At 35.6% G+C, this 18,463-nt stretch overlaps 1 protein-coding gene across 1 annotated transcript in view; it reads right to left on the reverse strand.

Moving 5' to 3' along the window:
- Positions 1-868: 868 nt before the first annotated feature.
- Positions 869-18,463, reverse strand: part of LOC137290973 (uncharacterized protein DDB_G0283697-like) — a 55,974-nt gene continuing 38,379 nt past the window's right edge. Inside the window, exons 36-44 of the mRNA XM_067822205.1 lie at positions 17,707-17,745; positions 16,539-16,577; positions 11,972-12,662; positions 10,273-10,540; positions 9,718-9,805; positions 9,086-9,211; positions 7,783-7,958; positions 6,989-7,087; positions 869-4,016 (exon numbers count right to left, since the gene is read on the reverse strand). Of these exons, the coding sequence (XP_067678306.1) occupies positions 3,858-4,016; positions 6,989-7,087; positions 7,783-7,958; positions 9,086-9,211; positions 9,718-9,805; positions 10,273-10,540; positions 11,972-12,662; positions 16,539-16,577; positions 17,707-17,745 (1,685 nt within the window). The 3' untranslated portion in view covers positions 869-3,857. The remainder of the gene's footprint in view (positions 4,017-6,988; positions 7,088-7,782; positions 7,959-9,085; positions 9,212-9,717; positions 9,806-10,272; positions 10,541-11,971; positions 12,663-16,538; positions 16,578-17,706; positions 17,746-18,463) is intronic.

The following is an 18,463-nucleotide window of genomic DNA, read 5'->3' on the forward strand; positions in this document are numbered from 1 at the left end:
ATGCCATTGCACAGATTGATGGTCATGCTATTGATCACTGCACTGTCTGGTCCAGGCTTGATTATATACAGACCGCCACCATATTTCTTATATTGTAAATCAAACTCGTGTCATGGAAACATGTGACCCTAGCATGAGGAACAATCCATACTGTCAGAGTTTGAAAACACTTTCAGTCAGTTCCTGACTTCCACTTAGAGCTGAGGTCAGACAGGGTTTATTCATTGTTTAATGCACTCTGCAATTTTCCAGCTGTATGATGGCAAAAGTAAATAAAAATACACCAGACGATTCAGTGATCAACAGCATGAGCATCGATCTACACAGTTGGGTTATGATGACCTGTGTCTACTTATGTCTAATTCTATGCCACACACCAAACCAATTTCAAACACATTCTAACACAATTATTTTTGCCTACATCAGATGGTTTACATTCAAGACTGAGACAAGCATCTTTTTTTTTGTCTCTGAAATGAACATATTTTACCCATAAAGATTCTCATAAAAAAATCATGAAATGCACTGAAAAAAGTCATCATAAAAGGTAAATAAAAGGAAAAGGAGACCAGACTTTCTTCATTTTCCTGAAACTGTGGAAATCTAAACTTGCCACATATTCTATACTTGCATGAGCTCGTAAGCCTTGGATATATGTGTTTCAGGGTGTGTATGGCAAACTAATACGATGCCCGTACAGTAAGCTTTTTCAATCTTCTTGATTCTTTTAATTACATATGCCCACTTATTCCTGTGCAGCTGTAAATATTTTTATATTTTCAGGGTTAATATTTTTAAAAAAATTCAAGCAACAATTCTTTAGCCGAAAGATATATTGGATTGAAAATAAAACAGAGACATATAAATGTAAAGAGTGTTCTTTGTTTAATAGAATCTGCTGCTAGGAAGATACAAAACATTACAGTGATCTCGCCATAGTTCATAGGTAGTAGAGAATATTAACATAAACTACTATACACTGATATATGATGATGATACACTACAATAAAAGATGCATCAGAAATTCATATCACTAAGAAATATTCCTTTTTCCAAATAACTTTAAAACAGTGTGTGCAACAATGCGGAACTAACTTGAAATATATGTCAATGCTTCAATGACAAATCCACACAACCACTTTTGTGGACGGATTCGAGTGGTGTTACGGACACAAAGGTTGATACATATCATCTACTAGTTGATTTTAGAAATGTTTAGAGTGCAGTGTAAACAAAGGTAAATACTTAACATAAAACATGTGAATGGTACTTGTTTAAAAGGTGTAGAAACTGACAAACTAGATACCATAAATATCACAATGATGCTTTTGATGAAGTCACAGTGGACGGAATAATATAATCAGCTAAACGTAGCTGCTATAAACATTTCACGCTCTGCAAAATTCTGTACAAGAAGAAGATCTGTATAACAATATATTCATAATCAGATTGTATATAAAGGCACATTTGACAATACTAATAAGTGCCTTCTTCAACTGATCTGTAACATAAAGTTCAGGGAAGAAGAAAATATTAAAACAAAATATGCTTTTAAGAAAGAGAAAAGATGTACATCTTGATTAACCAGATATTTAGATATGAAAAGTCATTAACAATATACAATAACACTGAGGGGTTATGACTAATAATAAAGTCATATCATAATTAAATATGACTTTATGACTTCAGTAACAGGAATTCACTGGAAGAGGTAATGTGTGCTTAATAGAACAAACATACTCATTACTTGAAATATCACATCAGACAAACACTATTAATATAAAATGCTGTGAAATTCCTAAAACTCAAGAAAATAATTCTAAGAAATAAATACAGTTACATGATTGAAAAATCAATTTATTTGAGATCATTAATTCTACAAGATTAGAGTCTGAACATTATAAGTGAGTCCTTGGTAAGATGTTGGTAAGGGATCAGCAATGGAACCATAAACTATTTGTTATAGGACTCCTTCGAGATCAGGGATGCATCAGATCTAAACTCCAATATCAACACTCAAATTCCTTTTGTCAGACATAATCAGCATATTTCCCTGTATTTGACTTCTTCAAGAGAGAGTATTCCAGATTTGATAGCACTATAAAAAGCATTCTTGTTATACGCAGGTTCATACAGAATGAAATCAAACCTGAAGCAGTTTGTGGACATTTACTGCTTTAATAAAATCCAAAAGTATAGGTTTGCTCTGACAGCACAAGGATTATTAACAGTGTAATTGTGGATTCATGTAAATCACCATTACATCCAGGCACAGAAAAGGGCCATAACTCCACACAACGAATTATACACAACAAATCCACTAACAGGTCAGAAAATGTGCAGAGTGTTACAAAAATGTTACACATGTGGTTATTAGAACAATGTGGTTGACAATTGAGAAACTAACACCACAATCATAACAATCAAACAATTAAGCACCTGTCTCCCTTAATTAATGACTGAAGCAACATTTCTTATAACGCTATTGGCATGTAATAAGCAAATAATTAGTAGAAAAAATTGTTAAAAGGGACAAGTAGAAATATACACATGGAAACAGATTTACAATATGGTAAATAAAGACAATCTTAAAACTTTACTTAAGCTTAACTTAAATTGTGAATGAACACTGTAAATATATGAAACTGGCACTTCAGTTCTTTTGTAAATAAAATACATGTATTTACAGGGTAGTTAGGGGAGATTACAGGCAAATACTAGTATAGGAACACTAAAGAGACATGTCCAAAAATATAAGAGCAAGAAAATGAGCTTTGAGAATCTCTTTACAACTTACAGATATCACTGAAACCTGTCAGTATTATAATTCGTAATACAACTACAAAATATATGACTAATTTGTAATACAACTACGAAATATACGACTATGCATGTAGATTTCAGCCACAGAAACATATAAGTGAGATATACATTTGATTTCATATGCCATTAAGAAACAATTATTAAATGAAAATGAAATATGAAAGTAAAGCCTATTTCTCATTTGACTCTGAGTTGACTCAGCAGTTTAGTCCATTATGAAAATATATCATACAGTGATATTATCATGACAGGCATGCTCTTTAAATCATGTTGGTAAGCAGTATTTCAAACCCTTTCATATCACTATTTATTTTAATACAAATTTATGAAAATAATTCAAAATTTTATGACAGCTTGTTACAAGGTTTGCATTTGAATGTCGCACATATGAAAAGTTTGGTTTCGCTGTTACAGAATGTTTCAACAGTATTTACAAAATATACATCCATGACAAACAATTCTATACAATTTGTACATGTAAAGTACAATTTACATTCTGTACTTTTTTCAGTGTGTGTCACTAAATGTATGAATGCATATGAAAACAGATTGAATAGAAGCACTTGCCCTAGCATAAGGCACAGGAAAGATGGAAATGATGTGCAGCTTAAACAAAACCTTCAGATAGTGTTATAAATGACATTTCAATACTGCAGTTGACACCATGAAATCAGCATTACACATACTATGGCCATTAACATTCATCTATTCAATACTGAATACAAACACTTTTTGAAATACTGTATAATGTTTCTTCAGAACTACACACTTTACAACATATATTCACTACAATAAACTTCACGGTTTGACAATTTTGAAAAAAATCTTTTAATCTACAATTTATCACAAATGATCATTCTCAATTACATTTCCACACCATTTGCAAAATTTGTCATATCAAATATAAATACACTTTATTCCTAGTTATATACTTTAAATATATTCCCATTCTTGAATAGACAAAGAATACTGTGCTGTAGAGTCATATGAATAAATAACAGTAAATAAATTACTACACAATGGAATTTGTATCCCTAAGACTGCGGTGCAATAACTGAGCGTGGACTTGAGGGCACTTCTCCCGAAGGGTTCAAGGCTGCAAGGTGTTGGTTCCGGGTCAAGGTCAAGTTGATTTTCTTCTGTGTAAGTTCTGCTCGCAGGGCCCGTAACTCTGCTTCAGCTTGGTTACGAAGCTGTAAATTAATATATTTGGCTGAAGGCATGGCCCCTATGTTTGATCTTACTTTGCAACGCCTCACTTCTCACTACTCGTAACTCTGCATCGGCCTGGGTTCGAAGCTGCAAAACGGCAAACGGTCTGGTCAGGATGTCATCATGGTAACAGTTTTAACAACAGAAAGTATTTTGAAAAATGAACCCCTTGGTGCTCTTTAACAGAAGGGGTTTCATTAGTTCCATGTTTGTAACACAAACACAATTTTGAAAATGCATTCACGTAAACATGTATATAATATATCTAAACGGAGGACACAATCCATGTAAGCTCATTCAGGTGAAACTGGGAAATTAGTGTGAACAAAAAGTGCATATATATTTTGTGGGTGATGGGTGAAATATATTAGTGAACCATTCCAGTGCATAGAATCTCCAACACTCTCTCAAAAGCAATTTTGACATCCATCTAATAAATGGTTGGCATAATTTGGCAGGAAATATAAAAGTTAATCAATATATTTAAGCAAACAAATGTTATATCATTTTCAAAAGATGTTAGAATTCTGTATTACCAGATTACATTTATCTGGAATTAATTCACAGGAACTGCCAAAAGTAAATAATAAAGTGATGTTGATCTAAAACCCAAGAAAAAGCCATCACCAAACATGAAGAGCTGACCCATAACCCTTAGTAACTTTACTGTTTCAGAAGTCTGTAAATTATCTCCCTTACATAAAGTTGTTTTTGAAAAAGGGATACCTAAAGACTAAATTCATATTTGAAAAAATAACACTATTTGATCAGATGCCCTAAATAAATAAATAAATAAATAAATAAATAAATAAATAAATAAATAAATAAATAAATAAATAAATAAATAAATAAATAAATAAATTTATTTTTTGAAAAGTTGCATTATATATAAATGATGGGGTGATTTGAAGCAGTTTGCCTTGACGTATTACAGGCGACAGAGGTAGAGCTACGAGACGAGTGGGAGTGAGGCAGACAGTCACATTATCTGGCGGTGAGCGGGTGGAGGCGCAGGTACATATGTCTGTACAAGGTCAAACATCGAGGCGTAAGGACACACCTTCTTACGCTGCTGAAGTGGGAAGACATGCAGTTAGTACTTAAAAACATACAACCAATATATATAACGGAGATTACAGTAACAGCTGATTAAATACACATATAGGTGATATGTTTATTAGTAACCGTAGTGTTTACGTTAGACATTCATTATTCATATATGATAAACAAACATCAATTAAATTCATCACATTTTTTTTCAAATAACCATTAATTATTACATCAAATATAACAGCATGTATACATTATAGAATTTGTCATTATTTGTACTTAATATGCTACAGCTATGCCCAGTCAATATTCACAATAAGCAACAAAAACGAGAAAAGCTTTTTTTCAATAAGTATCATTATGAAGGCTACCACATTAAGCAGTATTATCTAGATCTTATGCCTAATCAGTTAAAATATAATGGATGTTGTTAGGGTGACTTACATGAGTGTAGTAATGACTGTACACATCACACTATTTGAGTTTATCATCTAGTCTCTGCAATCTACATTAGTAAATGATTTTAGTGTTAAGGATTATTTTGAACAACTGGATATTAATACACATTATTTATTAATATCCTAATATAAGTTACAGTAGTAGTTAAGTACTACTTCTAAGATTAACAGCACTTATTCAACTTTCAAACTTTGGATAAATTGAGATTATGTAGCAAGAATGAAATGTATACTTTCATATGTTAATATTAATTTCCTGGTAAGGAAACTTATGATAAATCAATAGATAGCATAAACCAAGACAAAAGCAAGATTTTTTCCTATTTACCACACAAGTTTACAAACCACCAACTAGCAACAACGAGGCAGCATTATAGTGTCTCTCAAGCTCTAGCCTTCAAGTATATACCCCATCAGAGGATCAGAATCAAATACTTACTTGTATAAATCACAAAATATGCATGTTTTCACAAATATAAATGTTTAAAATACACCTTATAAAAAAAATACATCATTCAAAAATATTTCAAGCTCTATGCATTTGTATCAAAATATCAGTTTTTTGCTTTTTCACATTTTTTAAACAAGAATCTGATCCCATGAGTTTGGCATCCCTTACATGATTAACCACTATGCTCAAAGAAATACAAATTAGCAGTAGTACCTCCTATTTCTACCTAATATGGCGTTACTGTAGGCGTTGCTTTTGCAGGAATTCTTGCCATGCTAATAAATATGTTTACCTAGGCAAAGAAAGAAAACAAAGGATTATGGAAATAAAAATATAACTAAACATTAACTGACTATAATGTCTTTTCTACACATTAATCTCACTACACTTTCTATTTACTTTAGATTTTTCATAAGAATTGACTTAATTAATCACATTCTGTCAAGAAGCGTTAGAATCTACAATAAAGGTGACTACAGATCAAGATTATTACTATAAAACATTGTGCAAGCTACTGAGACTTTCGGATGTAACAACAATTGTTGTTTTTTAAAATTTCTACCCAATATAACTTTTGACAAAAGGCCATTTTCAGGATCATAGCCATTTTCTGAATTTAGAATAGGTCACTGCCTTTGTATCAATAGTGAAAACCTTCAAAATTTTAATGGGCCATTTTTCATTAAAATGTGCAATATGGCCAATGGCAACTGCCTTTCCCAATACCCAAATCATAACCTTTTTGATTTCAACCAAAATATTTATTAAAAATCTTTACAATATTCACAACAACATTATCAAATTGAAAAAAATCTTATCGCCACTAAAATCAGATGAAAGATTAATCACAACAATTTGTTATATATATCAGACAGGACATACGACATTGACACTTAAAGCTTAAGCCTCTAATCCAAGTGAAATGTACCAGTATTGGTGTGCACTGATTAGTAATTGTGTACTTCTAAGTTAGTTTCTACATTAACTTCCTTACCTTCATCTCGGCAGTAAGTTTCATTTTGGCATTTTCCACTCGACGTCGAAGGTCTTCAATTTCATGTTGCAGTTTAGTGCACTGGATTATGTAGTTATTCTGAAGTGCATGAAACAAACACTTGAGTGAAAGGTTATTGACAACATGCATGACAGGAACTAATTACCCTCGGACATGGCCTGCTTGGGTTGGTTTCTGGGAACAAATTGAAACAAGTAAAGTTATAGTCAGTGAGCTACACATAGAAAATTCGGTTTGCAAGAAATAATATTTGATATCTCTATGTTTTCTCTTGAAAATACCCACTTTCCTGGATAATTTTGGCTCTTCAGGTCCAAATTATATGTCACTGGTTTCTCTCCCATTAATTCATTACCTTTCTAATGCTATATTTATTCATTATATATTGTGTTTTGCTTCATTATATTGTTATCTTCATAGAAGAATCCTATCTTGTAAATATATAACACTATGTACATGTGTGTGTATATAGTGAGTGAGTTTAGTTTTATGCCACCTTTCAGCAATATTCCAGCAATATCACTGGAGGGGGGAGGGGGAGGGGCACCAGAAATGGGATTAACACACTTTACCCATGTCGGGAATCGAACCCGGGAATATTTTAACCACTGGGTCACCCCACCACCCCATGTGCACATATAGCTTCTATGCACTTAATCAGTATTCACAAAGAGACAAGGTGTAGATTATGTCATTACAAACAAAGGAGGTTGTTATCTATAAAAAAAGTGTCACATATCTATGCCGCTATCTGACATCAGGGAATAACTGACCTTGAGAGATGGTTTTGGTTCACCCAGTCGGATGTTCTTCTCCTTGGGCCCCTCCAGTGCGGACATGAGTTTCCGATGGATGCTGTCCAGTTCATGCTTTAGACGATTCGTCTGTTCCTCTAATGGGGCTGTCTTTTTCTTCTCTTCAAAGTATCTTTTTTTCCATATATCCCGAGCTGTTTGAAAACAGAACAGACAATGACTAATGACAAGAGGTGACTACAAACAGCTGTATGTACTAAATTTTTATTTGAAAGTCGAGATAACAGATGGTGTATTGTTTTAATTGTTTTCTTTAACAAAGATTTTACATCAGAGAAATTTTACAGGATGCTAGTCAAAATCTAACACCGTGCTATCCCATACCATGCTATCTAAATGAGTTTTTAAAACTCACACTCACTGGAATATTTAAATGTTTTTTTATGAAACCTAAATGAGATGCAGGTGCTACTGGTACGGCTGATAACTCTTTTCACGAACACCTGGTATTTTATTGGAATTTCAGTTATCTGTTCTATCACTATTTTTACACTGTGGTGTCTGTTAAGAAAAATGTCAGTGCAGCAGGCTAATAAAAACAAAACAAGCACCCAAGAGTTATCTCCCTTAACACAGTTTCTTTGAGGCAGAGAACAACTGAGATTTCTGTGAATGGATGCTATTAATATTAGTCTCTCAAGTCAGCAAGGTATATAATAATATCCTAACTAGGCAGTGTATCAGTAGAGGATATATTGGTGGTTTGGGGGTTTTGAATAGACAGTGCCATGTGGAGATCCAAGTAGAACTGATCTTTCTGAGCCCATGCTTGTTGAAAGATGTGACTAATAGGATTGGGTGACTAGGATGAAACTTCATCGTATCCTAATGGAGTAGACAAACGCTCAAGATGTCGATCAATGAGAGGACTGTTTGGTCCTGACTCAGTTATTTACTGACTGCCCTATTGCTGCATATGGCCATGACACAACTGCCCTATTGCTGCATATGGCCTTAAACAAAAATTAAATAAATAAATGTCCTTCTTTGTTAAACAAATTTCTCAAAAATCTTTATAGGCATTAACTTTAATGGAAGGAAAAAGATTTCATTACAACAAGAGTTGTGGCCTGCCAATTTTTAATAATCATTTGGAAACAGTCTGAATGGCTTGTTGTAAAAATGTTTCACTGTTTTAACAAAATAAAAGAACAGAAATTTTTTAATGGTATCTGGCACATTTTCAGCTGAAAATTGTTTTTGGCACTTAACACCGCTACTTGTCAAGCCCTACTGTGATACAAAGATGGCTGCCCCCTACCATGGTTCCTCCTGTTCTGCGTCTTATTCTGCAGCATCTTGGCTTTCTTGACTAGCTCTTCCCTCTCCTTCTCTGTGTGCTTCCTGCCTTCCCGAGCATTCTCTAGTTCCTGCATCAGACGGTCCCCTGGAACATTGAACAGTCTCTAAGCAAAACATCAACACAAAAACTCATACGGAGAATAGATTTCATGCTGCACGAGTGATATTACCCAAATAACACCAAGTGATTGTCAGTATTACCTTTATACATTGTTCCTTGCAGAGGGGTCTCTGGGATAGTCTAGTGGATAAACTTTTCATTGTCATCATGGTTCAATTCCTCACATGTGTGCAATGTGGGAGTGAGTGAGTTTAATTTTATGCCGCTTTTAGCAATATTCCAGCAATGTCACAACTTGGGAAACCAGAAATGGGATTCACACATTGTGCCCATAAGGAGAATTGAACGTTTTTACTACTAGGCTACCCCACCGCCCTACAATGTCTGAAGCCCATTACTGGTGTCCTCTTGCATGGTATTGGTGGAATATTGATAAAAGTGGAGTAAAACCATGCTCACTGACTTACTCTTTGTAGAGGACTGAATGAGCACACAGGAATAATTCAACAACTTATCAAACTATCACTTACTTTCTTGCCTTGTCCTCTGTCTGGCTGACTCTGTGTCCCTGGGGGAGTCCATTCTCAGTTCTGGGGGTGAAGGGTACCTGGCTAGTTCCTACAATGTTGAAAATGGGTTTTCAAGGAGTTCGGAAAATACACAAGAGAAAACTACTGCATTAGTTCCAGTGCTGTGTGATGGTTAACCAGTTGCTGAAGTTTCACACAAAGGAAAGGTTTTAGTGAAGAACAAAGTCATTACAGAGCGAAACAAACATCTTAAACAAACAACAAACTCAATCTTTCAAGGGCATTTGGAAGTGTAATGCATAAGAAAAGCAAGTTTTATAAATGTCAACTTCTTTCTAGTGAATAACTTAATGCTGCGGTGTGTACGCCAATCACCTGATGAAAAAGTAAGCATACGCCCCCAAACATAATGTTATTCATTCTAAAGAAATTTACATCCATAAATCTTGCTTTTCTTTAAATGCAAACGTACATACATTTCCTACAATGAAAATAAAAACAATTTATCGAAAGGAAATATGACTGACTTATAATCAGTTGATATTTTTCTCTCACCTCTTCAGATTCTGATCTCTTCATCTTCTTCCTCTCATCATCATCCTCATCCTCCTCTCCAGCCTCTTGTCTCTTCTTCCTTGCTTCCAGCTCTTCTTCTCGTCTTCTCCTCTCTTCCTCAATCCAGCGTCGTCGGTACTCACGATCACGTTCCCATCGGTCCCGATCAATCTGGTCCCGGTCTTCCATGTCTTCAAACCGGAAGGCATCATCATCATAAATATCAAACTTTTCATTGGCAAGCCTGTGTCCAAGATCCCGGCGCTTCCTGGAATATCATTAGACAAAGATGGTCAGTCTTAAGAACAGCCAGTTATATCCAAAGTGAGGAGTTATCTTTATGATATATGCCCTAATTTACACTGCAGTACCTCAGATCTTTCAGAACTGTCATTCTGTCAAGCCAGATGTTTAGCCGTGAAGTTTAAAACTATTGCTAAAGAAAGATAACTCTGAATGTCCAAACATGGCTCCTAGAATATCCTATATCCTGTGGGTAAAACAGCAATGCAGTCGTTCCCTTTGTAAACATCTTTCAATGTTGAAAGCTGCTGATTCTTCAGCCCAAACTTCATGTTTAAATTGTGCTTTGCATAGTTTAGCTAAGTTTCAAAGTGTGACAGTGACACCATTTCCATGCTTCAAAATGTGTTTCACTGAGTGTAATTTGATTGGTTTGCCATGATTCTTGGCAATAATTTAGTATGAGAGGGTACGAGTGTCCTAAGTCACGTGAAAGAGGCGAGTAGTTACGAATGAACCTTAGATGACAGGGCCAAATGAACCAGAGAGACAAGTTCTCACACAATCAGAGCTGTTTAATCTATGTCCGAAACATATAAGCATCAATCATCACTTCTCTCTCATACAACACACATCCATTCCTAACCTCTATTAGGAAATGTAGTAATGCCAGGAGTTACCCCCCTTCCATGTATGTTCTCGTGGGCAAAGGCCTCTTTATTGTGTGCTTGATATTAAAGATTTTCTCATGGAGTGACTACAGTGTAAAATAACAAGAATTTCCACTTTGAGAAAACACACATACAATGACACACTACTGCAGTCAGGTTCTGACTGCGATAAGCTGTAGCTAACTTGTCTACCCTTCATACAAACTAAGTCCAAAACAATCGTTATGTGAACTTGGTCGCATACACAAATACAAGTATTTGTGTGTTGAATAATACAATGCGAGCATTCCAGCTAGACTGCCTGTAAATAACTGATTTGGGATCAGAAGAAACATTGATGATTCATACTACAAGACACACCTATTGTGACCAGGTGACAATGAAATACGATCAAGCATTCCATAACCATACTTAACAGTTTTACGAACTCACCAATATTCCGGCTATATGGTCGTGATCTGTAAGTAATCGAGTCTAGACCAGACAATCCAGTGATCAACAATATAAGCATTGATCTGTGCAATTGGGAACGAATGACATTTGTCAACCAAGTCGCCGAGCCTGACCACCCAATCTTCTTACGACAAGCATAGTCACCTTTAATAGCAAGTACGGGTTGCTGAAGGCCTATCCTACCCCAGACCTTTGCGGGCCACTTAACATAGCCTCTTACGACAAGTTAACAGTTTCAAAAACCTAAATCCTGATCTGACCTGGGTAAGAGTATGTGGTATGGATGCTTATTACAAACAGGAATTGCCTCAAGGGACCTCCTTGATCCTCACCTTGCCAGTTCGTCTTCATAGTTGTCCCGTCCTCTGTTGTACTGGTCCTCTGGACTAACACCTGAGTCTGCAATGCCCGAGTCGGTATTGGTATTGGTGGTGTAAGTTGCTGAGCGGGGATCTGAGGAGCGGTCTTTATTCTCGCCCTGCTTACCAGGGCCACGTTCTGCTGAACGAGGAGGGGTGTCATTTATTGGTGGAAGAACAGGGTAACTATGTACGGAACTCTCAGGGTCAGGAGACAACCTGCGATATGTCTCCCCGCCACCATCTTGCTTATAACCATGGTTACGCCGGTGATTGGTGGATTCATGGTCAAACCTATCTCTTGTTGTGTCATTGCCTGCATCTGGGTCATTGTAGTTATCATCACGATTGTCATAGCGGTTATCATAATTGTAACGATTATCACGCTGATCATGTGGATCATCACGGTCATTGTTACTTTTGCTGGGATCATCATACCTATCAGTGTTTTTCCTATCATCATATTTACTATAATTCCGATCAGGAGATCGAGAATTAGACCTATACTGCTGTTCTCTCTCTGTGCGTTCAGGAGAGGGGTCGCGACTACCAGTGGGGCTGGAGGGGTCAAGTCTGGGGATTGGGGTATATCGCCTAGAAGGGGACACCCTATCACCGCCGCGCTTCGAGCGACTATATTTTTCTGTCTGGAGATCGGCCGCACCTGTGTAAGACAGGATGAAAAAAAATAGGCTTGTTTCCTGGACTGTGAAGATCAAGGCTACAAGCACTACATGGTGTAACGCCCGCATGGTGGGAAAGGGGAAACTACTGTCACACAAGTCTGCAAGGGGAGACAACTATTATATGCCACAACTTGATATTGTTTATCCTCAAATGGTAAGTACAATTCCAGGAATTTACCATTTATCAAAAAGATCAATATTTCTAAAAACTCAAAATATATTTATCTGACATATAAACTTGAAGTATTATCTGTCACTTCAAAAGGCATCAAGTATCTCTGATGTACCTTTTGCACATGCAAAGATATCATTTTTAATTTTAGCCATTATTGTCATCAAAATAGTAAGAAGAACACAAATGTTTGTTTCAGATTTCAAGGAATATGCAAAAATTGTTATAATGTTTTTGGTCATTTCAGACTTTTTTTGTCCAGTTTTGATAAAGATATACAACATAATCAAGTTTTCTTTACAAATTTGTCTCAATAACACAGAGTTGTGTGCAACAGTATTGCCTCACGAGTGATACACCTGTGATTATATACAGTTTAGTGTACACACAATACACATACAATCTGCATAACATGCAGTATTCATGCAGGGCACATGCAGTGCACATACACGAGCCTTGCAGCAATTGTACAATACAGTGCAACAGAGAGCACGTTGTGAGTATCACTGAAAGGCACCTGTAGTGTGATTGCATTACACCTGCTGCACAATGCAGTACAGACTGAATGAGTATTGTGGAAAATAGTACAGCTATCTACCCTTACATCGATCATCATGTTGTACACAGCAACGAGAACTGGCCAGTGGTAAAAATTAGTTTAATACTTTTGATGATCATGTTTACATATTTCTGGTCAGTATGACCAGATCATGAAACTTTGCAAATCAAAATCCTCAATAAATAATATTTTCCTACTAACTCAATCAATCACACAGAGATTTTCCCAAGCTACTTCATCTGCCACACATGCAAAGTTCAGGGCCCGACTCCATCAATGAGAAACAAAATCTTTTGCATGATAAGCCTTGTACTGCCAAATCTCAGTTTTCAAGTTTGAAATAGCTAAGCACCAAAAACTTAATACTGGATGAAATACAAAATGAAGCACTTCAACAACGTTGAAGATGACTTGTTCCCAGGGACAGTGTTGTGACAGAAACAGGAGTAGAATGCGTTCCACATAGATTCCAATCACCATGGCATGGATGACCAAACCATTAATATCCTTTAATTTTCTTTGCTACAATTATTATTAAAACATTTTTACATGCATTTTAATAGATTCTAATTGCTGGAACTTTGTTTAAAGAAATTCCATTTTACTGAAATTTGTCACAGATGAAACCAGAATGGCACCAATATTTTTTCTGAAAAGTTACGAATCTACTGTCTCATTACCCTACCAGACTGAACTATCAAATTCCAAGGAATATGTATCCAAGCATATAGCTTATCTCATAGAACACTTGACCACTTTCGCTGTTTGTGTATAGACCTCAATGACAAGATGATGTAAGGTTCTACCAATCATGCAAGCTGACCTCCAAAAGCAGGAGACGCAAAGGAAGGCGGTTGGGAATGTTGTTAGTGTAAGCAGAACTGACTAATGGCATCAACGGGGCAACTATATGTTATTAGTATGCATGCTGCATGCACAACACAACAAGTAACTGAAAATGAATTCTGTGAATAAAATACATTATTTACATTGCATGTCAGCGGCAAAACATACAATACACATCATTGTTACTTTACAAAATGCACTGAAATCATTTCAGTTAATTGCTAGCATATCAACTATTGCAGCATGCATTATTGTCAATTGTAACATATCAATGAACTATAATTAGCATTCTATCATGTTTAAGTCCATGGGATTCCTTAATATCTACTGGTGAAGTGCTGTACTATACCTTCTACTTTCAAGAGAAAAAAGAATTTCCACAAACCTAACAAGTTTAATCCACATCTGAGCTGTTCAGCTTCAATAAATCAGTTGTTAGGTCGCAATCCAAATATTTCAATGTTGTGAGATTGAAGGCATTTCAATTATTGTAAATTCTTCAAACCAGCTGCTCATGGTATCTGCATTACCACTGACAGATGTGATGTTTTCTGGACTTTATGTACATCAAATATTGTATATTTGTTCAAGTGAAGACAGAAGCCTACCAACTGCGTTGTCATCCTCTTTTGGTAGCTTGGAAATGAAGTGGGAGAGGCATCCTTCCAAGGCAAGGGAGGTAACTCTTTGTACCAGCAAAATTTCCAGCCTTGCCCAAGTATGTTTGAAATTCTTAGCTCAGCTGTCATGTTAGCTGCTGCTATAAGTCACAATGTGATCCATCTTTCATGTTACGGGTAGTTGCCTCAGATATAATGGCAGTGTCAAAACAGTCTGACTGATAGTCAAGACCTTGTCACAGTTTAACAGGATCACCCGATCCATCAAGGTTCCTCTTGCAACTAGTATATGTTGCTAAGGATCAACATTGAAAACTTAACTTACAAACACTAACATCTCACAGTCTAGTAAACTGGTCCTAATATGATTGCATAACATCAAGTTTCAGAACTGTAAGTGATCACTGATGCACATATGGAAAATATACAATTTGGGTTTGTGGAAATCCTTTCAATCCCTGTGGGCAAGTTAATGAACTATCAACTTCAGTGATATATGACAAAAAGGTGAAAGACTATGTACATCATCTATGTGACAGTGAGACAGCCATGAATACACATCATATTATGAAAAATAAAATTCATTACACATTTACATTGAATCTCTCATGAATGCTAAACAATGTAAGTTATTTTACTAGTGTTATGTTTATGCCTTTCAATAGTCAAGACTAACTTGCGTTATCCAGGGTAAAGTTGGGATTCCTTACTGCAAGCATTGTACGCTGTTTGCACTAAAGGCATAGCTTATCATAAAAGCATGTAAGTTGCATGATATTTCACACTAATTAATTTACTAATGAAAATCTCATACACCCTAAGGTGTGAGCAACCTGTTCTTGCATTCTTTCATTCACCCAAATGCTCATCAAAACACTTTTATTAGCAAAACAATAATGTCCCACGTACAGAAGCAAAATGGTGATGTTGCTGAAAATCCTAATGCATTAAATGAACCCTGTTAATGGCTAAACTGAGCCATTAATTCTACATTTGCATTCAGATATTCTAGAAATAGCGACTCAGAAGTGACATGACGTAAGATTCTATTGGGAGAGGAAGACAGAGATGGGGTCTTTTATTTCAAGAGCAGGCATCTACAGGATATATTTAAGACTTCGTGCTATGATTTGATGAGAAGATAGACTTACTATTCTTATCAAGGTCTCTACAAAGTGTATGGCAAATACTAACCCACAGTACAGGAAGAGTTGTCTGCCTTAGACTAAGTCACCTACGTTTTCTCCGAACATTAAGAAAACAGTCATATTCAATTATGTGTAAAAAAATGGAAAGTAACATTCGCATACTTGGTCTGACCGTTTGTCTTTTTCTGGATCCACAGCACTCAGCAAATGTTTCAAAATGTAAATGAATGCAGAGTTGCATAAATCCCTAGCAAATATAAACTGAAGTTATTATGTATCTGAAATACTATATAAATGGTCATCAAAGATATTGCTGTCATTCAGTGAAACCACAAAATACGCATATTTGGAAAAGGAAAGGCTGTCACTAAACATCCTTTCATCTATCATTTAAATAATTAGTATATATTTACACAAAGTAACTTGTTGATGTTTTTTAAAGAATTTGCTATTACAAACGAAGATATTTTAGCAGAGTTTATATACATGAGCAGTTATGCAGATCTTACCCCCACGTTGACGAGCATGTGAAGACCGATCTTTCCCATCTTCAAATTGAAAAAAAAACAAAACAAAATCTTAAAACTCTATTTGTGTATTTAAGGAAAATAAATGACCCTGAAATGCCAGTTCTGCAATTTAAACATTCAGATTCTTTTTTTCGCCTCTAATTAAATTACAAAAATATTCAACATTAAAGATGGCATATTACACAAAGAATCTTTCCCCACAGAACTAGATAACACGTTTTTTAAACAGTCATCATGGAAGATGCATATGCTGGCATAAACAGATATGACATTAGCAGATTCGAAAATTAGTTACAGTGAATATATTCCTTCTGCTGTCTCATAAAGAGGAAATAACAACCTTTGTGATAATCAGAGGAAAAAAGTACATGTGTAGGGTTATGCCATGATCAAAGATGAAGCGTATATTGATGTATATTATAGTCAGATGTAGACCAATGTTGTCAAAGAGACTGCAGTGCTTTATTTAACAAAATACCAGAACATGTATACAGCAGTATATAAACAAAGATGTAAATCTGAAGAGGTACCCTTTGCAATCACTCCAAAAGGAGCATTTGCTGATTATGTTATCATCAAAGTGAAACACATCTTGCTTCCACCAGTATTTTGTTCTTGCATTATCAAAGAAAGAGCATGCATGTAGTCATATGATGTTGAAGAGGCTAATAATCTCACAGGTGTCTGACAACATTATTCAACAATGAACATATGGTGTTTGGTGCACATGCTGAGCGGGTCAGGGAGTCTCAGGCCACTTTTCATGGCAATATCACCAGTCACAAGAATGGAACACCAGAGAAGAGACTACTTGACTGACAAATGACTGCTTTAACCATACCCCTACCGGTGCCACCCAAGGTATAAGAACGTAAAACTGGATATATGTTTCAATATACAATTTATCAGGTCAAACATCCCACACATAAATTCATGCAAAACTCAAAGAAAGCCAACCCACTCATAGGAGTATATTATTTCTCAACATCTTTGAAAAAGACTGTACATTTGATATATGAAGCAAAGGAATGACAATATGAGGACAGTTAGATATCATAGGAAGAAGACAGGCCAATGTCCCCTTCATCCACAATACATTATAAAGATAAGGCTATATATCAGGCCTAGATTCAGAGGATTGTCTTACCCCCTCGTGGATGCGTGCGTGATGATCGATCTGTCCCATCTTGAAATCAAAAGTGCAAATTACAGGTCATGATAGAATCTGATGACTGCCTCCACAGATAAAAAAATCTCTTCAGTCATATTTTACTCAGGACCTTTACGTCCATCTATGTCAGCTCGAATATACTTCTCAAGAGTCAAATTTGTCTGACAACAAACACAGATCTAAGAACCATTCATTTACAATGGACATGAAAGATTAAGAAAAGACTGACCTGATGTAAAGTTTAGAGCAGCTAACATCTGTACTGTAGTAACACATAAACAATGTCATCTACAAGCATACTCAGGGGTAGACGCATTGAATAATGCATTGGAATACAACTCAACCTTTGATAAGGATATTATATAGCTAACAACAATACCAGAAATATCTGAAACAGGCTTCTTTTGTCAAAACTAAGATATATGTCGAAAAATCAAATCAGGTATATGATAAAAAGAACTTTTACCCACTTTGGTACTATACTTGTACTATTTAAGATATATTCTTCTTTGCATCTTCCCAAAGCGTGATCAATACACTCCATGATTTCCTGTATTACAGTGTACAATATGTTGAATGATGCCAAAATCTTTAAACTCAAATCTACAACACAAGACAAGGAATAGAGTACAAACAAAGTGGAGGATGAACTTTAAGGACTCCGCTTATGTGTTTCCACTTCAGTAATGAGTTGGGGGCAATGGGGTAGTCTGGTGGTTAAAGGGTTTTCTCG

The sequence above is a fragment of the Haliotis asinina genome, chromosome 7 (assembly GCF_037392515.1).
Source record: "Haliotis asinina isolate JCU_RB_2024 chromosome 7, JCU_Hal_asi_v2, whole genome shotgun sequence".
Lineage (NCBI taxonomy): Eukaryota > Metazoa > Mollusca > Gastropoda > Lepetellida > Haliotidae > Haliotis > Haliotis asinina.